We start from the raw sequence: 15,476 nt of genomic DNA on the forward strand, positions 1-15,476 counted from the left end.
CTTGTAATAAAGAATAAAAAAGAAAATGAGCAGTTCAGCAAAACTAACCACTGCATCAACTAAACTGGACATACTCAGTGTTGCACACTCACAGTCCCTTCACTTTTGTAAACAGAGGAAAGAGATACAAATGCTTAGGGCATATATGGGCCGACATAATTACACAGCATTCAGTTTCACTTGTACGTATATGTTGTTTTTCCTCCCATTTATGTTATTGTAGTCAGGATATGCTGTTTTCCTGGTTCTTCTTACTTCACTTTGCATTGGTTCACATAAGTCTTCTCTGCGTTTTTATATTCTTTACATTCATAATTTCTTACAGGGTGGTAATATTCTGTTACATTCTTGTAACATTCTTGTTGTTTAGCCCTTCCTCAAATGGGAGGCATCTACTGTGTAGGGAAGAACTGGTAACAGAATAAGATCCCATTGACTAAGGAAAGGCTGTTTAACATTTTTATCAGTGTCTTAGATGAAGGTATCATCAAGGCATCAAGCATTTATTGAGCACTTGTGTGCCAGGCCCTGTGTACTGATGCATAGATGGCATGCTTATCATAATAGCTCCAGCTATCCAGCAAATGTCAGGTAGGAACCAAAATTTTTCTAGGGCAGAAGTGGGTGAGCTATGGCCTTGAGGGCTAAATCTGGCAGCTGCCTGTTTTTCATATGGCCAGTGAGCCATGGCTTTTACATTTGTTTTATACAGTAAAACTTTATTTAAAATGTTAAAGCTATTCTTAGCTTGAGTGCTGGCCATAGTTTGCTGACTCCTGGTATATGGCATTGAGTTGTGTCTAATGAGATGAAATTCAATAGGGTTAAACATAAGGGTTCAAGAATATATACATACGTTCAGGAAATAAATTTCACAAGGTACAAAATGGCAGAACCATCGTTGGTAGTTTGTCTGAAAAACATGTGAGAGTTTTGTTGGATGGCGAAGGCAGGATGCATTGAGCACAGCCGTGTGAGGTGGAGGCCGGAAACAAATGATCTCGTGCTGCATTAAGAAAGTCTTAAGATTTCCCTGCCTTTTAGTCAGGCCACATGGAGCATGATGTTCAGTGCTGGGTACCATAGTTTAAGAAGGACATTGATAACTGTAGACAACCAGGATGCTAATGGGCCTTGTGTTTGTATCATGGAAGGATAGGTTGAAGGAACTGGGAGTGTTTAGTCTGAGAAAGAAAAGACTTAGGTCAAATTATACCCTTCACACATTTAAAGAGTCGTCACATAAAAGAAGGATTAATTAGACTCACTGCAGAAGCAGAATCAGTGGGTGAAAGGTGCAAAGAAACAAATTTAGATTTTTGGACATGGGCATTCTGAGAATTTGTTTTACTAGATTATGCATCTATGAAATGAGAGTTTTATTTTCATTTTTTAAAAATTTGCTCAATTAAGGGCAGTTCAAGGGAGAGATTTAAAAATTTTTCTGAAAAATCATTTTGCAGCATGAACTCTGCCTAAGATATTTTTCTGGGTTCTCAAACCTTGTCAGTTGCCCCCAACTCTGGAACCTCGTGTTCCAGGGATGGCTTTTGGCCAGCAGTAATTGCTCCCACTCTGTGGAAGTAGGAGTAGGAATCAGGCCTATTTTCCTAAGATAAACTTTCCTCTGATATTTTTTAAATTTGATTTTAAACTTATGGAATAAAAAAAAGCATTTCATAACATAGCATAATAAAAAAGATGATTGCATATGAAACTGCAGTTCTATTATGTACAACTTGCTATTCTTTTTAAATATTCCCCTGATGTTTTACAGTCCTTTATAAATGACTCCTTTGGTAATGTTTATAACACATGTTGTCACACACTTGTATTTTTTTTAATATTTTAACATGTTGGTAACCAAATTCAAATTCTTTTACTCTCTCAAATTGGAATTTAATAATCCTAAGCTTTACATCTATCCATCATTATTATGTAAAAGGAGTTTAATGTTTTAATCATAAAATACATGATGTACTCTAATTGTAATTTGTAAATATGTATTTCATTAAAATCTTATGTTCCACACAAGAAAAAAAAAGAAGCAAATTTAGGCCTGGTGTCAGGAAAAACTTCCAACAATTAGAATTTTCCCAAAATGGAATGGACTTTCTCATAGGAGCTTGGATTTAGAGATTTAAGGTGCCTTAGAAGCCTCACAAGACGAAGTGGGTTTCCCCTCATTGGTGGTATTTGGCCAGAGGCTGGATAGCCACTTTTCAAGTATGTTGTAGGAAGAATTCCTTTCAGGTATAGGCTTCTGTGATTTGGGGACCCTAAGTTACTAATGTGAGGTTAAGTTATATTTTGTGTACTGTGCTTCAGAAAAGCTAGGATGCTGTATTTCAGTACTTTAGAAAGATTTTCATTTAAAATGTTTCAAGTGTTGGTACTTACACATTTATCTAGAAAAGTTGCTTGTGTGAAGCGTGTCATTCTCTGAAAGTGATGGAGAATAGTTTAATAAATAGCTGTTGATATCTTAATTTAGGCTAAGGAGGTAGAATACTTCATTTCTGATTGAAGTAGAATATATTTGAAAGTACATTTATTATATGATTTGCATTATTCTTTTTCTACTTTAAGGACTTTCTGTTTAAAAAGCTATTAAGCCTTTTTTTAGTTGATAGGAATTTTTTTTTTAAATGTAAAAAGAGTGATGATTATTTTCCAAGCTGTTATTTCCCTTCAAAAATTTTATCCAAATGGTTATGTAAAGAGTAACCGAAGAAAGTCTTATTTCAGAAAATTACCTCTTTTTGTTACAGAGCTGCAGTTCTTTTTAAAAAAAATTACCAAGATTACCATTGGCTTTGTTTTTGCTAATCCATGTCACTCCTCTCTGCTTCAGAAGCTTCAGTGGCTGTAGGATAAAGTACCCCTCTGGTGCCTTAAGCCCTTTACAATCTAACTCTAATCTATCTTTCCAAACTGATTTCACATTGCTGCTCCTTACAAACTTTATGTTCCAGCCAAACTGGCTACTTTATCTTTCTTTAGATGACATTGCTTTGTGTCCCACCTTTGTTCTTTTGCACAAGCTGTCCCAGTGCCTGGAATGGTCTGTCTCCTCACTTCTGTCTCTTGATATCCTATCTCCCCCATGACATGCTTTCTCCCCTCCCCCCCAAATATTTTGATTTTATTTTGTATATATGTTGTGTTTGCTTATCTGTGTACACATTGCCTTTTCTTCTCTTTGGAAGTAAGCACCTTGAGGTCAGAAAGTTTTTCCATATGGTCTGTAACACAGGGCCTTGCACAATGCTTTGAACTTAGTAATTCCTTAACATGTCTTTGTTAAATCAAATTGAATGACATTTGCCTAATAATATTTTAGGCCTTTGTTGTATTCCAAACACTTTAATGGAAATGTGAAAAAGTATTAGTAGTCTGATTATAACTGCATTTAAGACTAGTATCAGTAATGTTATATACATTAGAAATTAGAATTTTTTGAATAAGCCAGTTTAATCCTGTTCCAGGGTGGGAGAAACTCAGCTAAAGTTTACTACGTACCAGGTCTGACTGAAGGAGGGACAGGATTCTATGGTCCTCTAATGAAAGAGTGATTATTAGGCTACTGCCCTGTTGCATACTTGCCTGTCTTAGCCTTAAGGGCATGAATGGAAGAGAAAGGGAAGCAACTTTAAAAACAAATTTTTTGTTCATTTTTTGTTTTGGACCTGTGATTAAATCGGCCTAGAGAACTCTAGGTGAGGGAACTTTTATCTACCAATGCAAACCAGCTAATATTCTTTCATTTGAATCCTAGAAATATGCCTGAGGCCTTTGAGAGGTTAAGTGATTTGCCCAGGGTCATACTGTCAGCATATGGCTGAGGCACGATTTGAACTCAGGTCTTTCTGATTCCAAAATCTCCAAACGCTAAAGTGCCTTTCAGGGAAGTTTTAATTGTCAAGAACTATAATCTAACTTCTCATCTTCTTTCTTTTTCATAATAGTCGGGAAAAATTATGGATCTGTATGGAATATTGTGGTGGTGGATCACTTCAAGACATTTACCATGGTACTGTATACTTTTTTTTTTATATTTTTAAACTTACACAGAAGAAAAAAAAACTTTTAACTATCTGCGTTTAAGAGTAGGAAGATTGCTTTCTACTAAATCTGTTTATGTGCAAAATAAAATTTAATAAGTTAAAGCAAGAAACTTGTGAAATAAAATTTAAATTTACTATTTGATATTGCCTGGGCTCTGAGCTACCATTTTGAATACTGTCAATATATGTTGTCAGAATCTTTAAAATGTGGCAGTACTTAGACATGGAATAGCTTTTTGATAATTACCACCTAAATAAAAGTGATCTATTTTTTATTCATTTAAACAGGAAAAAAAAACTTTTACTATAGAAAAATGAAAGTATTAGTAGTCCAATTACAACTGCATTTTAAGACTAGTTTCAGTAATATTATATACATTAGAAATTAGAATTTTTTGAATAAACCAGTTTAATACCACTCCAGGCTGGGAGAAACTCAGCTAAAGTTTACAAGTTACCAGCTCTGACTGGTTTATCCAGTTGTCACCTGAGTGGTTATTCTGATTAAGGGTTGGTTAACCCATTTATGAGGTTAAATTGTGATTGGTATATAAGAGCGGTACAAAGTACTATAAGAGTTCTAAAGAATTTTAATAATTAGACTGGCCAGTAGTGTGCTAACATGCTTTGAGAAGAACTCAGCTAAGTAGAACCAGCTTAGAAAGAAAGCTTGCTAGTGCTTGACTTAGAAAGCAGAGCACTTCAGAAGTCCATGATAAGTTACAAGTATAAAAATATAAACTTTTTACAAAAATTAAAAAATGCATATAAACTTTTATTAAATATAAGAAGCTGGCTTATTTTTTGTTGATTGCCTAGATTTAAGAAAGTGATGGAGAAAACATTAATAATATCGATTAAACTAAAAGGGTGTCACGTGTATGTTTTTTTCAGCAGGATAGTTGTTAAACATTTACTAGCCCATCACTGAGACATTTATCCAGTGATTAAAGGTCATGAAACTATGCTAATGGCCATTAAAAATTGACTATCTTTTAAAAAAAGAAAGGAAGAAATATAAGAAGCCCGTGTTGGCTTTTCACTTAAAGTATCATAAATTTTTTACCCCTTGTCCTTGGTGGCTGTTTTTAACACTTAAAGTACTTAATGAGAGACGTCTGGAAGCTTTTTTCTTTACCCAAGGCAACTTTTAGGTACAAGACTCTGTGCCTCCTTATCATCTGCATCATTCATAGCACATCTCTTCTCATATTCCTCCCCTATTCTTGTAGTCATCTATCATTTTTCAGGAAATACCTCATCCAGTACCTTGTCCAGTACTGGTTGTCACTCTTAAGTCCCCCGCCCACTGGTTCGGGAAAAGCATCACCCTTGCCTCTCACTGCCATTTCCAGACCCTCCGCTCTGCTCCCAGTACTCATTGCCTCCCATATTTGAAGTTCATCCTGTCTGGATCCTTGTTGCTACCATCTCTTAGCCTCCAGGTAGATACTCTTTCTCCTTTATCAAGTACTTCAACAGCTGCCTCACAATCTTACCCCTTACCACAATGCTTTCACTCATCCTTGGGATTGAAGATCTCTTTATTGTCTCTCCAACCATCCTGGAATCCTAGTTCACCAAGCTCACTTTGTGTGATTTGTTTTCCACAAGGGATGTCCTAGACCTTACAATTAATTCAAACTGTTCATTCACCATGGTCATGGATTCCCGAAATTCATCTCTTTAATCATTATCTTATTTCCTTCTGTCTCCTGTCTCCATTCTTTCTAAAACTGTTCGTCTTTATTATAACCTCCAGCTCTTGAAGCTTGCCTTGTTTTTCCTGTCCTTCACCTTGTTTTGGCTTCATAGAGTCATTACTCTTTTGCTAGCCAGTTTAACTGCTCATTGCCATTTCCCCTGGATTCTCTTGCTCCCCTTGTCCTTCTGCCTTTCACATATTGCCAGTCCTCAACCCTGGGTAATCCCTACCACCTGTCTTTTTAATTTCACTATTGAAGAATGAGATACCACTAAAGAAAGTCACACAGTTGTGCTAGATGGGCCCACTAAAAATTCATTTTAATGAGATGTAACGTTTGCATGTCAATCCTTTCATTTTCCTCAGAGTGACTATCATGTTTCCTGCAGTGGGCATCCCAACTTTTCTCTTCTCTTTTGAAGTCTCCAACTCCATGTTTTCTACTGGTAACTTTGATTTGCACTTTACTGAATAAAATGAGACCTTCTATTAGGACCTTTCTCATCTTCCTTCATTACCTTTTTATCTCTTCACCCATAAGGCCTCTTCTCTGTCCCAGTTTCAGAAGATGAGATGACCCTTCTACATGCCAAAGTTAAGCCTTTTCTTGTGCCCCACTTTCCATCTATTTCAGGACATTGTAGTCCATCAGTCCTTTCTGTCATCTTTGTCAGCTCCCTGTCTGATGGCTGCCTATAAACTCATGTCTTATGCCTAATCCTGTCTTCAAGAAAATCTTCCCTTGACATTCCCTTATGTTATGGTGCTATACCTGTCTTCCCTTTGGCTATGAAACCCTTAACAAACTTCACTCATGTTTCCTGGATTATGTTTTCCCCTTCTTCAATCCATTTCACCAGCCATCTAAGTACCTGCCACCTACAAGACCCTGTTTCAGGCACTGGGGACAAAAACACAAAATAGTTCTTGCCTTCGAGGAGGTTACATTCTGCTTGGTCCCATGTATTCAAGTTCTCAGATAAGTGTATTTAACATAATTTTAAGGAGATAGTTGATAATTAAGGGGATCAGGAAAGGCCTCTTGTAGGAAGGAGCACTCAAGGTGTGCTTTAAAGGAAGCTTAAGATTCTTTGATCTGAGGAGGGAGTGCTCCCAAGCACTCTGCAAAGACATAAGATGGGATGAAAAGAGAACATCTGGCAGGGATATGACTGGAATAGCAAGTTTATAAGATAGGAAGGTGGGAGCCAGACCAGGAACAGGTTGAGGGTATTGTATCTTATCCTAAAGACAGTAAAGAGCCATTGAAAATTTTTTGAATACAGAGTGCCACGGTCAAATCTGTAATTTAAAAACATGGATTTGGCAGCCGTGTGAAGGGATACATTGGAAAGAAAAGAGACTAGAAGCAGTGAGACCAAGTAAGAAGCTTTTGAAGTTTTCTCAATAAGAGGTGATAAGGGCTTGAATTAGAGCATTAGAGGCTGTGTGTAAGGAGAGTGGGGAACAGCTACATAAGATGTTGTGGAGTTCGTACAAGTGTCAAGACTTGGGAACTGAGTAGATAATAGAGGGTTTGGAGAGAAGGATGAGTCAACAGTCAGACTATGGAGAATAGAAACAGGGAAGTTTAGAGGAGGGATGATTTTTGAGGGAAACATAAAGACTTCCAATTTGAACATGATGAATTTGAGATGCCATAGCACATCCAGTGGCAGTATCCAGGAGGCATCTGGCAGTATGGTACTGGAGTTCAAGGAAGAATGAAAACTTAGAATAGTTGTTGGCTCTGGTTATTATGAGATCATTGGAAATCTTACAGGCAGTGATTTCTGTGGAGTAGTGGAATTGAAAGCTGTATTTCCAGGGTATGAGAAGTTGATAAGAGGGAAAGTAGAGATGATGATTATAGATTACTATTTTCCAGGACTTTGGTTTTCTTTCTTTTTTAAAAAAATGTTTTTTATTTTTAGTTTATAACACTCAGTTTCACATGTTTTTCAGTTCCAAATTTTCTCTCCCTCCCCTTCCTCCCCCCTCCTCCCCAAGACGGTATGTAATCCAATGTAGGTTCTATATACACTGTTTCGTTGAACTTCTTTACACAATAGTCCAGTTGTAAAGAAGAATTATAACCAATGGAATGAATCATGAGAAAGAAGGAATGAAACCAAAAAAGAAGGAAGAATTTTTAAAAAAAAGCAAATAGTTTGCCTCAATCTGCATTCAGACTCCATAATTCTTTCTCTGGGCATGAATAGCTTTTTCCATCATGAGCCTTTTGTGGCTGTCTTTGAACCTTGTATTGATGAGAGGAGCCAAGTCTATCAAAGTTAGTCCTTACAGATACCGTGTGTCTGTAGACATGTATAATGATCTCCTGGTTCTGCTCCCCTCACTCAGCATCAGTTCATCTAAGTCTTTCCAGGTTATAATGAAGTCTGTCTGTTCCTCATTTCTTATAGCACAATAGTATTGCATTATATTCATATACCACAATTTGTTTAACCAGTCCCCAACCGATGGGCATCCCCTTGATTTCCAATTCTTTGCCACCACAAAAAGAGCTGCTATAAATATTTTTGTACATACAGGTCCCTTTTCTACTTGTATGGTCGCTTTGGGATACAGCCCTAGAAGTGGTATTGCTGGGTCAAAGGGTATGCACATTTTTATAGCCCTTTGGGCATAGTTCCAAATTGCTCTCCAGAATGGTTGGATCAGTTCACAACTCAACAATGTAACAGTGTTCCAGTTTTCCCACATCCTCTCCAGCATTTATGATTTTCCTGTTTTGTCATCTGACAGGAGAGATGTGGTAACTAAGAGTTGTTTTGATTTGCATTTCTCTAATCAATAGTGATTGAGAGCATTTTTCATATGACTATAGATAGCTTTAATTTCTTCCTCTGAAAACTGTCTGTTCATATCCTTTGACCATTTCTCAGTTGGGGAGAGGAGTTTGGTTTTTGAAGGGTGAAAAGATACAGAATGATGACTTGAACATCTTTGTGGGACTGAGTGAAGATTTTCTAAGGAGTGGGGAAATCCGAGCATATTTATAGATGGGATGAGAGGATCCATTGAATAAGGGAATAATTGAGGAAGCAGGCTTTTGTAGGAAACAAGGGAATGGGATAAAGATCACAGAGTGCCTGAATTAGATGTAGAGACTGTGAAAGGAGAGAAAGTGGCAGAATCAACCTGGGCAAAGAAAAGTCCCACTTTTTCATCAGAGACTGAAACAAAGGAGAAGAGAATAGGGCTGATATAGAGAGATTTTGAGGTGTATAGTTGAGGGGAAAAAAGGGAGCTTGCTACAGATGTCTCCTGTTTTCTTGGTAGAGTAGGAGGTGAGATTTTCCTCCTGCTGAGGAGTTAGGAGGAGGTGGTATTGGAGAGTTGAGGAAGGAGGAGAAAGTTTAGCATAGCTGTTACGAAGGAGTGTGATAGTGAAGGAAGAGAAAAAATCATGTAGCAATGAGGGCCAAGTTGAAATTAGATAATATAAATTTTTAATGAACCCGCTTGATGAGTGTCTATGGCTTACTTTCTCCATGAGTGTTTAGCAGCTTGTGAATAGGAATGGAGAAAGTGGACAGTGAGGGGTGACCCAAGTCTGGTAGGGTGTGATGTGATAAAAAAACAAGGGAGCATAGGATTTAAGGGTAAGTTACAGTGTATAGTCAACCAGATAATTGTAGAGTTTGCCAAGAGAAAAAAAAATTGTAGAGATCTGTAAAGGGGAAGAAGGAACACCAAAACATAAATGATGGACTAGAAGAACAGGAAGAGGAGCAAAGAAATTCAGTCATAGTGAAGACAAAGAATAGACTTAGGACAGATTAAGCAAAAATTAAGACAAAGGATATTGGGTTATGATTGGAGAAAATTTCAGAGTGCTAGATCATGTAGATAGAATAGTTTGGGGTGATGATCAGATCAAGGTTATGACGATGAATATATGTAACTGAGGCAGACTAAAGATGGATTATCGTGAGTTTGGGAGGTTGGTAAACTGAGAGACCAGGGTATTCATGGGACATTGATATGAATGATGCTCCAGGTATGAGGACAGGTATAAGGTTATAAATAAAGACTGAGCCAGATACTGAACTTTCTGGGAAAGGGGGAAAATGACCTGAAAGTTAAAAATGTTACAACTAGGAGTTAAACTGGGACATAAATACAAATGAGTAACGCTCCAAGGAAAAGGGGTTGCTGAGTGATGGTGGAAGAGAGACAGTCTGGAGGTATCAGTTTTATTATCTTAGTCATCCTTGACCCTCTCTCTGTACTCTTACAACTCTTCGCCTACACCCATCTGCAATCAAATGCTCAGCTCTGGAAATACTACCTACTGGACATCCTCTTCTTTGCAGGAGTACAGCCATTATTAGTCTAGTCTAGGTCCTTGTTGTCTTGCCTGGACTGGTATGATATATTCTTTTAAAATTTTTTGTTTTCTTTCATATTCTTTTTCATTATGGACTTAAATCTCAACAAACACAAACACTTAAATGTACAAAAAAAAACCCAAAAGGAATTATATATGAAACTGAACGCAGTTTGGTTTTTCCCATTATATACTTTTTTTGTAATTAAAATTTTATGATAGTCCCAGCACTGTCCTGCTTGTCCGTAACTTCTTCTGAACTTCTTTTGCTTTCTTATGTTTATTAACGAGTAATTGAAACGTCTTTTTTTCTTCCTTTTTCAGTATCATACTTCACTCCCTTAACCAACTCTTCCCTCCCCATTTCCTGCAAATAAAAGCCCTCTCTTGTCCCCTCCCCCACAAAAAATATAATCACGCTAAGTAAATCCGCACATTGCCTATATCTGAAAACGTAAGTCTCATACTTCCCCTTTAGTCCATTTCCTTTCTGCCAAGAGGTACGAAGCACAATTTGTCATTACTTGTCTGAATTGTAATTGGCCGTTATATTGATCATGGTTCTTAAGTTTTGCATAAATTTTTCTCCTGGTTCTATTCAGTATACTCTGTATCATTACACTTAAGATTTCCTTGTTTCTCTGAATCCATTCCCTTTATCATTACTTGTGATATGATAATATTCTATTACATTCATGTAACATTTGTTCAGGCATTTCCCCATTGATGGGCACCTACTTTGATTCCATTTCTTTCTTAACAATAAAAAATGCTTCTATAGATATTTTTGTACAGATGAATTTTTTCCCCCTATCTCTGATCTTTTTGGGTTGGTTGGTGGTTGTCGTCCTTTGTTCTCGAAGAGGACCAAAATGACATCACTCTTCTAGAGTCAAGTTACAGTGTGTCTGACTGTGGCTGATCAGACCAATACAAGCTCAGAATGTTCTGTCACAGGTTGGGCATAAATCCATGTTAACATTTGGGGTGGATTCTCTAAATTTGTGCATGTCGCGTTTCTTTTGAGCTACTTCAGTTCTGCTTTGCTCATAGAATAGAGCACCTTCTCTGAGGAGGATAGCTATCATTAAAACCATTCTAGAATTATTTTTAATGTAATTTTTTTTCTCTTTACCTCTTGCTGGTTTTGTGAGTTTAGTTTCTATCCTGCTGTGTTGCTGAAGTTAATTAGTCTAATAAATTTTCTTTGAATATGTAAGATTCTTTAAGTAAATCATCACATATGTCTTCTTTTAAAAAGTAAATGCTTTAAGGCTTATGTTTGTTCCCTTGGTTTCTTTTTGTCATATTCTTGTAGCTGGAATCTCTAGAACTATATCAATTAAGAGGGACAAAAGTAGTCTTCCTGGCTTTACCGTCCAATATTATTGGGAAGATTTCTGGCTTTTCTCCATTTAAGATAATGTTAGCTTTTGGTTGGAGAACTATTCTTTATCATATTAAGGAACGATTCTTTTTTGCCCTGTGCTTTGTAATGTTTTTAATTTTTTCCTATGGACTGCTTTATCTTATCATGGAAATTTCATAAGTCTGTGATGAGGAGTGAAGACCAGTTAGGAGTCATAGATAAGGTCTATTTGAACACAAGTCTTTTAATATATACATTGTGGGGAACCAAAAAAACTTCTCTCTCCAAGTTAAGGAGATATAGGTTGTTTTATATGAAAATAGTCACTGGAATGTTTAATAGAACTCCACTGTTTGAAAATAGCAATGCATAAGTAATTGCCAGCTAGATAAGAACACGGCTGTGGAGACTTCCTGGAATGTTTATGGTCTGGGTGTCCTGATTAGCTTCAGCTGTGCAGTCAAGGGCAGGGCAGTTTTTAGCTATCAGTCTGTATCCCAAGCATCTTGGCATGTTGTCTCATTTTTCTTTACTGAAATTACTTATAGTTTCTGTGTTTTGTTCTTTGATCTACAAATTCTTTAGGTTTAAGTTATATGGTCTCCACTTAGGCTTGACTCCTTTCTTCAAAGACCTTTTATTGACTATTCGTGTGTGTTTGTGTTGTAGTGAGTAAAGAATGTTTAATTTTTATGCTTTTCTTTGTTTGTTTACGAGGGTTTTATGCCCGATCACATGGTCAGTTTTTGTAAAAGTGCATGTGTAACTGAGAAATACACATGTTACTTTCAGTTATTACCTAGGATAATCCAACTTTTCTAAAATTCTATTCTTCATCTCTTTTTAGATTTTTCTAGCTGTAAAAGGGACACAGTTAAGACTGCAACTCTTTATAGTTTTGTCATCCATTTCTCCCATTAATTTGATTAATTTTACTTTCAAGTACTTGGATGTTATGTCACGTGGTGACTGCATATTAAGTATTAATATTGTTTCATTATCTATAGTACCTTTAAGCGTAATGTTTTCATGGTAATTACTTTTAACTGTCTCTACTTTGACTGTTGCCTTGTCTGAGATCATGTTGCTACTCATGCTTTTTTGAATTTGGCTCAAGCATAATATTTTAGGTTCAGACCCTCATTTTAACTGTGTGAATATTTGTTCCAACTGTGTTTATTGAAGACAGTTTATTATTGGATTCTCCTTAAAAATATTTCTGCTATTCTCCATTTACAAGTGAGCCTGTCCACTCATATTCACTTTTATGATCATTGTTTATTTTTTTCCATTATAACCTTTTATGTTCTCTTTATCTCCTACCCCCTTCTTTACATTAAAAAAAATGGGGTGGAAAGAAAAATAAGGAACCTGATCAACACCAGAAACCTATAATTCAAGTGATCTGTTCCTCCTTCTTTGCCACTCCTCTCTGCAATAAGCCCAGACCCTTGATCTCCTTACACCTTCTTTCTTTTTATTCATCTTTTGTCATTAGCCTTTCCAAAGTGGAAGTTCATATTGTTTTTGACCATTCCCTTTCCCCTCTGCTTTTCCTTTGATAATTCTTTGTCCATTTTCCCTGGCCCAGTCTGTATTCCTTTTGAATTTAATGTATCTCTATACCAAATTGTGTGTGTGTGTGTGTGTGTGTTCAACCTCTATTTTTTCTGATAGAAGCGAAGTCATGAGATGCCTATTCATTCCATCCTTTCTTCCATGTTTATATATTTTTCTTCTCTCATGCTCCATTTGAGACACAGTTAAGTTCTTCTCGTCTTTTCTTCCATAGAGTATTTCTTTTTCCCTCCTTTTCTTTCCTCTCTTAAAACAAAACATAACCCCCCACCCAGGCCTGTATTTGTCTTATTTAATTCTCTCTGTAACCCTTGAAGAATGAAGACTATTAGAGTATGTCATCATAATATATTCCCTTCCAATTGTTTGTTTACCTTTCCAGGTTTCTCTTGACTCCTTTGTTTGCCCTTCAAAATTTTACTGGTCTCTTGTCTTTTCATCAGGAACAATTGAAAGTTTTCTGTTCTATTAGTCCATTAATCCTACTCCTATAGGGACTGTACGTAGTTTATCAGGGCAAATTATCATTGATTAGAGAAACCTTTATATTTTGCCATTTGGCACATTGTATTCCAAGATTTTCTCTTATCTACTAGTTGCTGCTTAGTCATATGGTTCCCTGGTACTTGAACTCTTTCTTTCTGACTGCTTGTGGTGCTTTTTCTTTGACTTAGAAGCTCTAGATAGTTGGTGATGTCATTTTGATATATTTCCTTTAGAATTTTGTTTGTTTTCTTGAGGATGATGAGATAATCAGTGGATTCTTCCTTTTTTCACTTTGCTCTTTGGCTCTAGGTAACATTAGAGTTAGCATGGCGCTGTGGATAGAAAGTCACTCTACAAGCCAAGAAGACCTGGGTTCAAGTCTCCCATTTCTTACTCATACTAGCTTTATGACCCTAAATATCACCCTATGATCAGTGCTCTAAGCTGGTGGTGTTAAACTTAAATAGAAATGGGTGCCATCAAGCCACACCTAGTGAGGTTCCCTGCAGGCTGCATATTAGCTTATTTTTTAAATGTAATGTTAACTATGTTTTATTGTATTTTTATTTATTTTGTTAACTTTTCCCTCTAATTACACCTTAATAAGGTTCATCAATACTTGAGAGTATTGCAGGGATACTTGACCCCTCTGCTTTAGGCAACTTTTCTAAATTTTAGACAACTGTCTAAAATTATAAATTTCAGAAAAGGTACCAACCTACATTGAAGTTGTCTTAACCTAGGAATTCCCTTTATTAATGAAATCACAGGTTCCTCTCTATCCTTAGCCCTTAGGTTATAATAGATGTGGCAGCCAAGTGGTACAGTGGGTAAAGAAAAAAAAAAGCTGGACTTGGAGACAGGAAGGCATGAGTTAAAATCCTACCTCATTTACATTGTAGTTATGTGACCCTGGGCAAATTCCTTAACTTCTCTCAGCTTCAGTTTTCTCATCTGTAAAATGGAGATGATAATGGCCTATGCCTCCTTTGCTTTTTACATATCTCATTTAAACCTTTTTTAAGATTGGAAATAATCATGCTAGCTATTATACACAGGATTTTTTGGTTCTCTTTTTAAAAAATTTCTTGAAATATGGTATCTAGGTTTGGGTAGTTTTTGGTCATGGTTTTCAGTGTCTCTGATGATTCTTAAATTATATTTCCTCATCTTATTTCCTAGTCAGTTTTTGATAATAGGTAAGATTTTCTTATATATTTTCAGTCTTTTAACTTTGTACTAATATTTATTGTTGTCACATAGTTTATTATTTAGTTCTTTTTGGTTCATTGTAGTTTTCATGGAGAATGATATGTAGTTAAGTTTTCCATGTTATCTTCTAAACTTTATTCTTATTTCAGATTTTTCCCTGAATTGTTATTTATTTTAAATATATTTTTTAACTTTTGTTTCATTTCTTCCAGCCTTGTTGTACTCCTTGTGGTCAAACCATTTTTTTCTTTTTCTGAGTCCACTGTTTGTTACGTACAGGGTTACTCTTTTCTTTTAGATTGGGCTTCTCTTAACTCTAAAATATTTCTTTTTTTTTGGTATTCTATATTTCCTTCTATTTACTAATATTTTCAGCCTCTCTTCTTGCTTCGAGATTTTGTGCCTGGGTCAGTCGTCCCTGGTATGCTTGAATGGGTTGGATAGATTTTGTTTGGTCCTGTCCCTTCTAAACTAGGTGCTGTGGTCTCTGCTGTTCTGGCTGGGATAGTTGATATTAGGCTCCACCCTGCCTCAATTCCTAGCTTCTGTTCTAGTCTCTAAGTGGTTCACTGCAGAGTCTGGTCCGTGCCTACTAGATTTAATGGAGAAACTTATTTCCACTTCTTTTCATTTTCATTTTCATTGATCTTTTCAGTTATTTGCTGAGGTAAGAGAGCTGGGTTTCTCTTTGACTTCTAACAT

General features: G+C 36.3%; 1 protein-coding gene across 2 annotated transcripts in view; it reads left to right on the forward strand.

Annotated features, from left to right (window-relative positions):
• The window catches only part of MAP4K5 (mitogen-activated protein kinase kinase kinase kinase 5), a 157,697-nt gene that overhangs the window by 66,083 nt on the left and 76,138 nt on the right, over positions 1 to 15,476 (forward strand). For both annotated transcript variants that reach the window (XM_036750443.1, XM_036750444.1), the window contains exon 5: positions 3,969 to 4,033. In XM_036750443.1, the coding sequence (XP_036606338.1) occupies positions 3,969 to 4,033 (65 nt within the window). The remainder of the gene's footprint in view (positions 1 to 3,968; positions 4,034 to 15,476) is intronic.

Source organism: Trichosurus vulpecula, chromosome 3 (genome assembly GCF_011100635.1).
Source record: "Trichosurus vulpecula isolate mTriVul1 chromosome 3, mTriVul1.pri, whole genome shotgun sequence".
NCBI classification, from domain to species: domain Eukaryota; kingdom Metazoa; phylum Chordata; class Mammalia; order Diprotodontia; family Phalangeridae; genus Trichosurus; species Trichosurus vulpecula.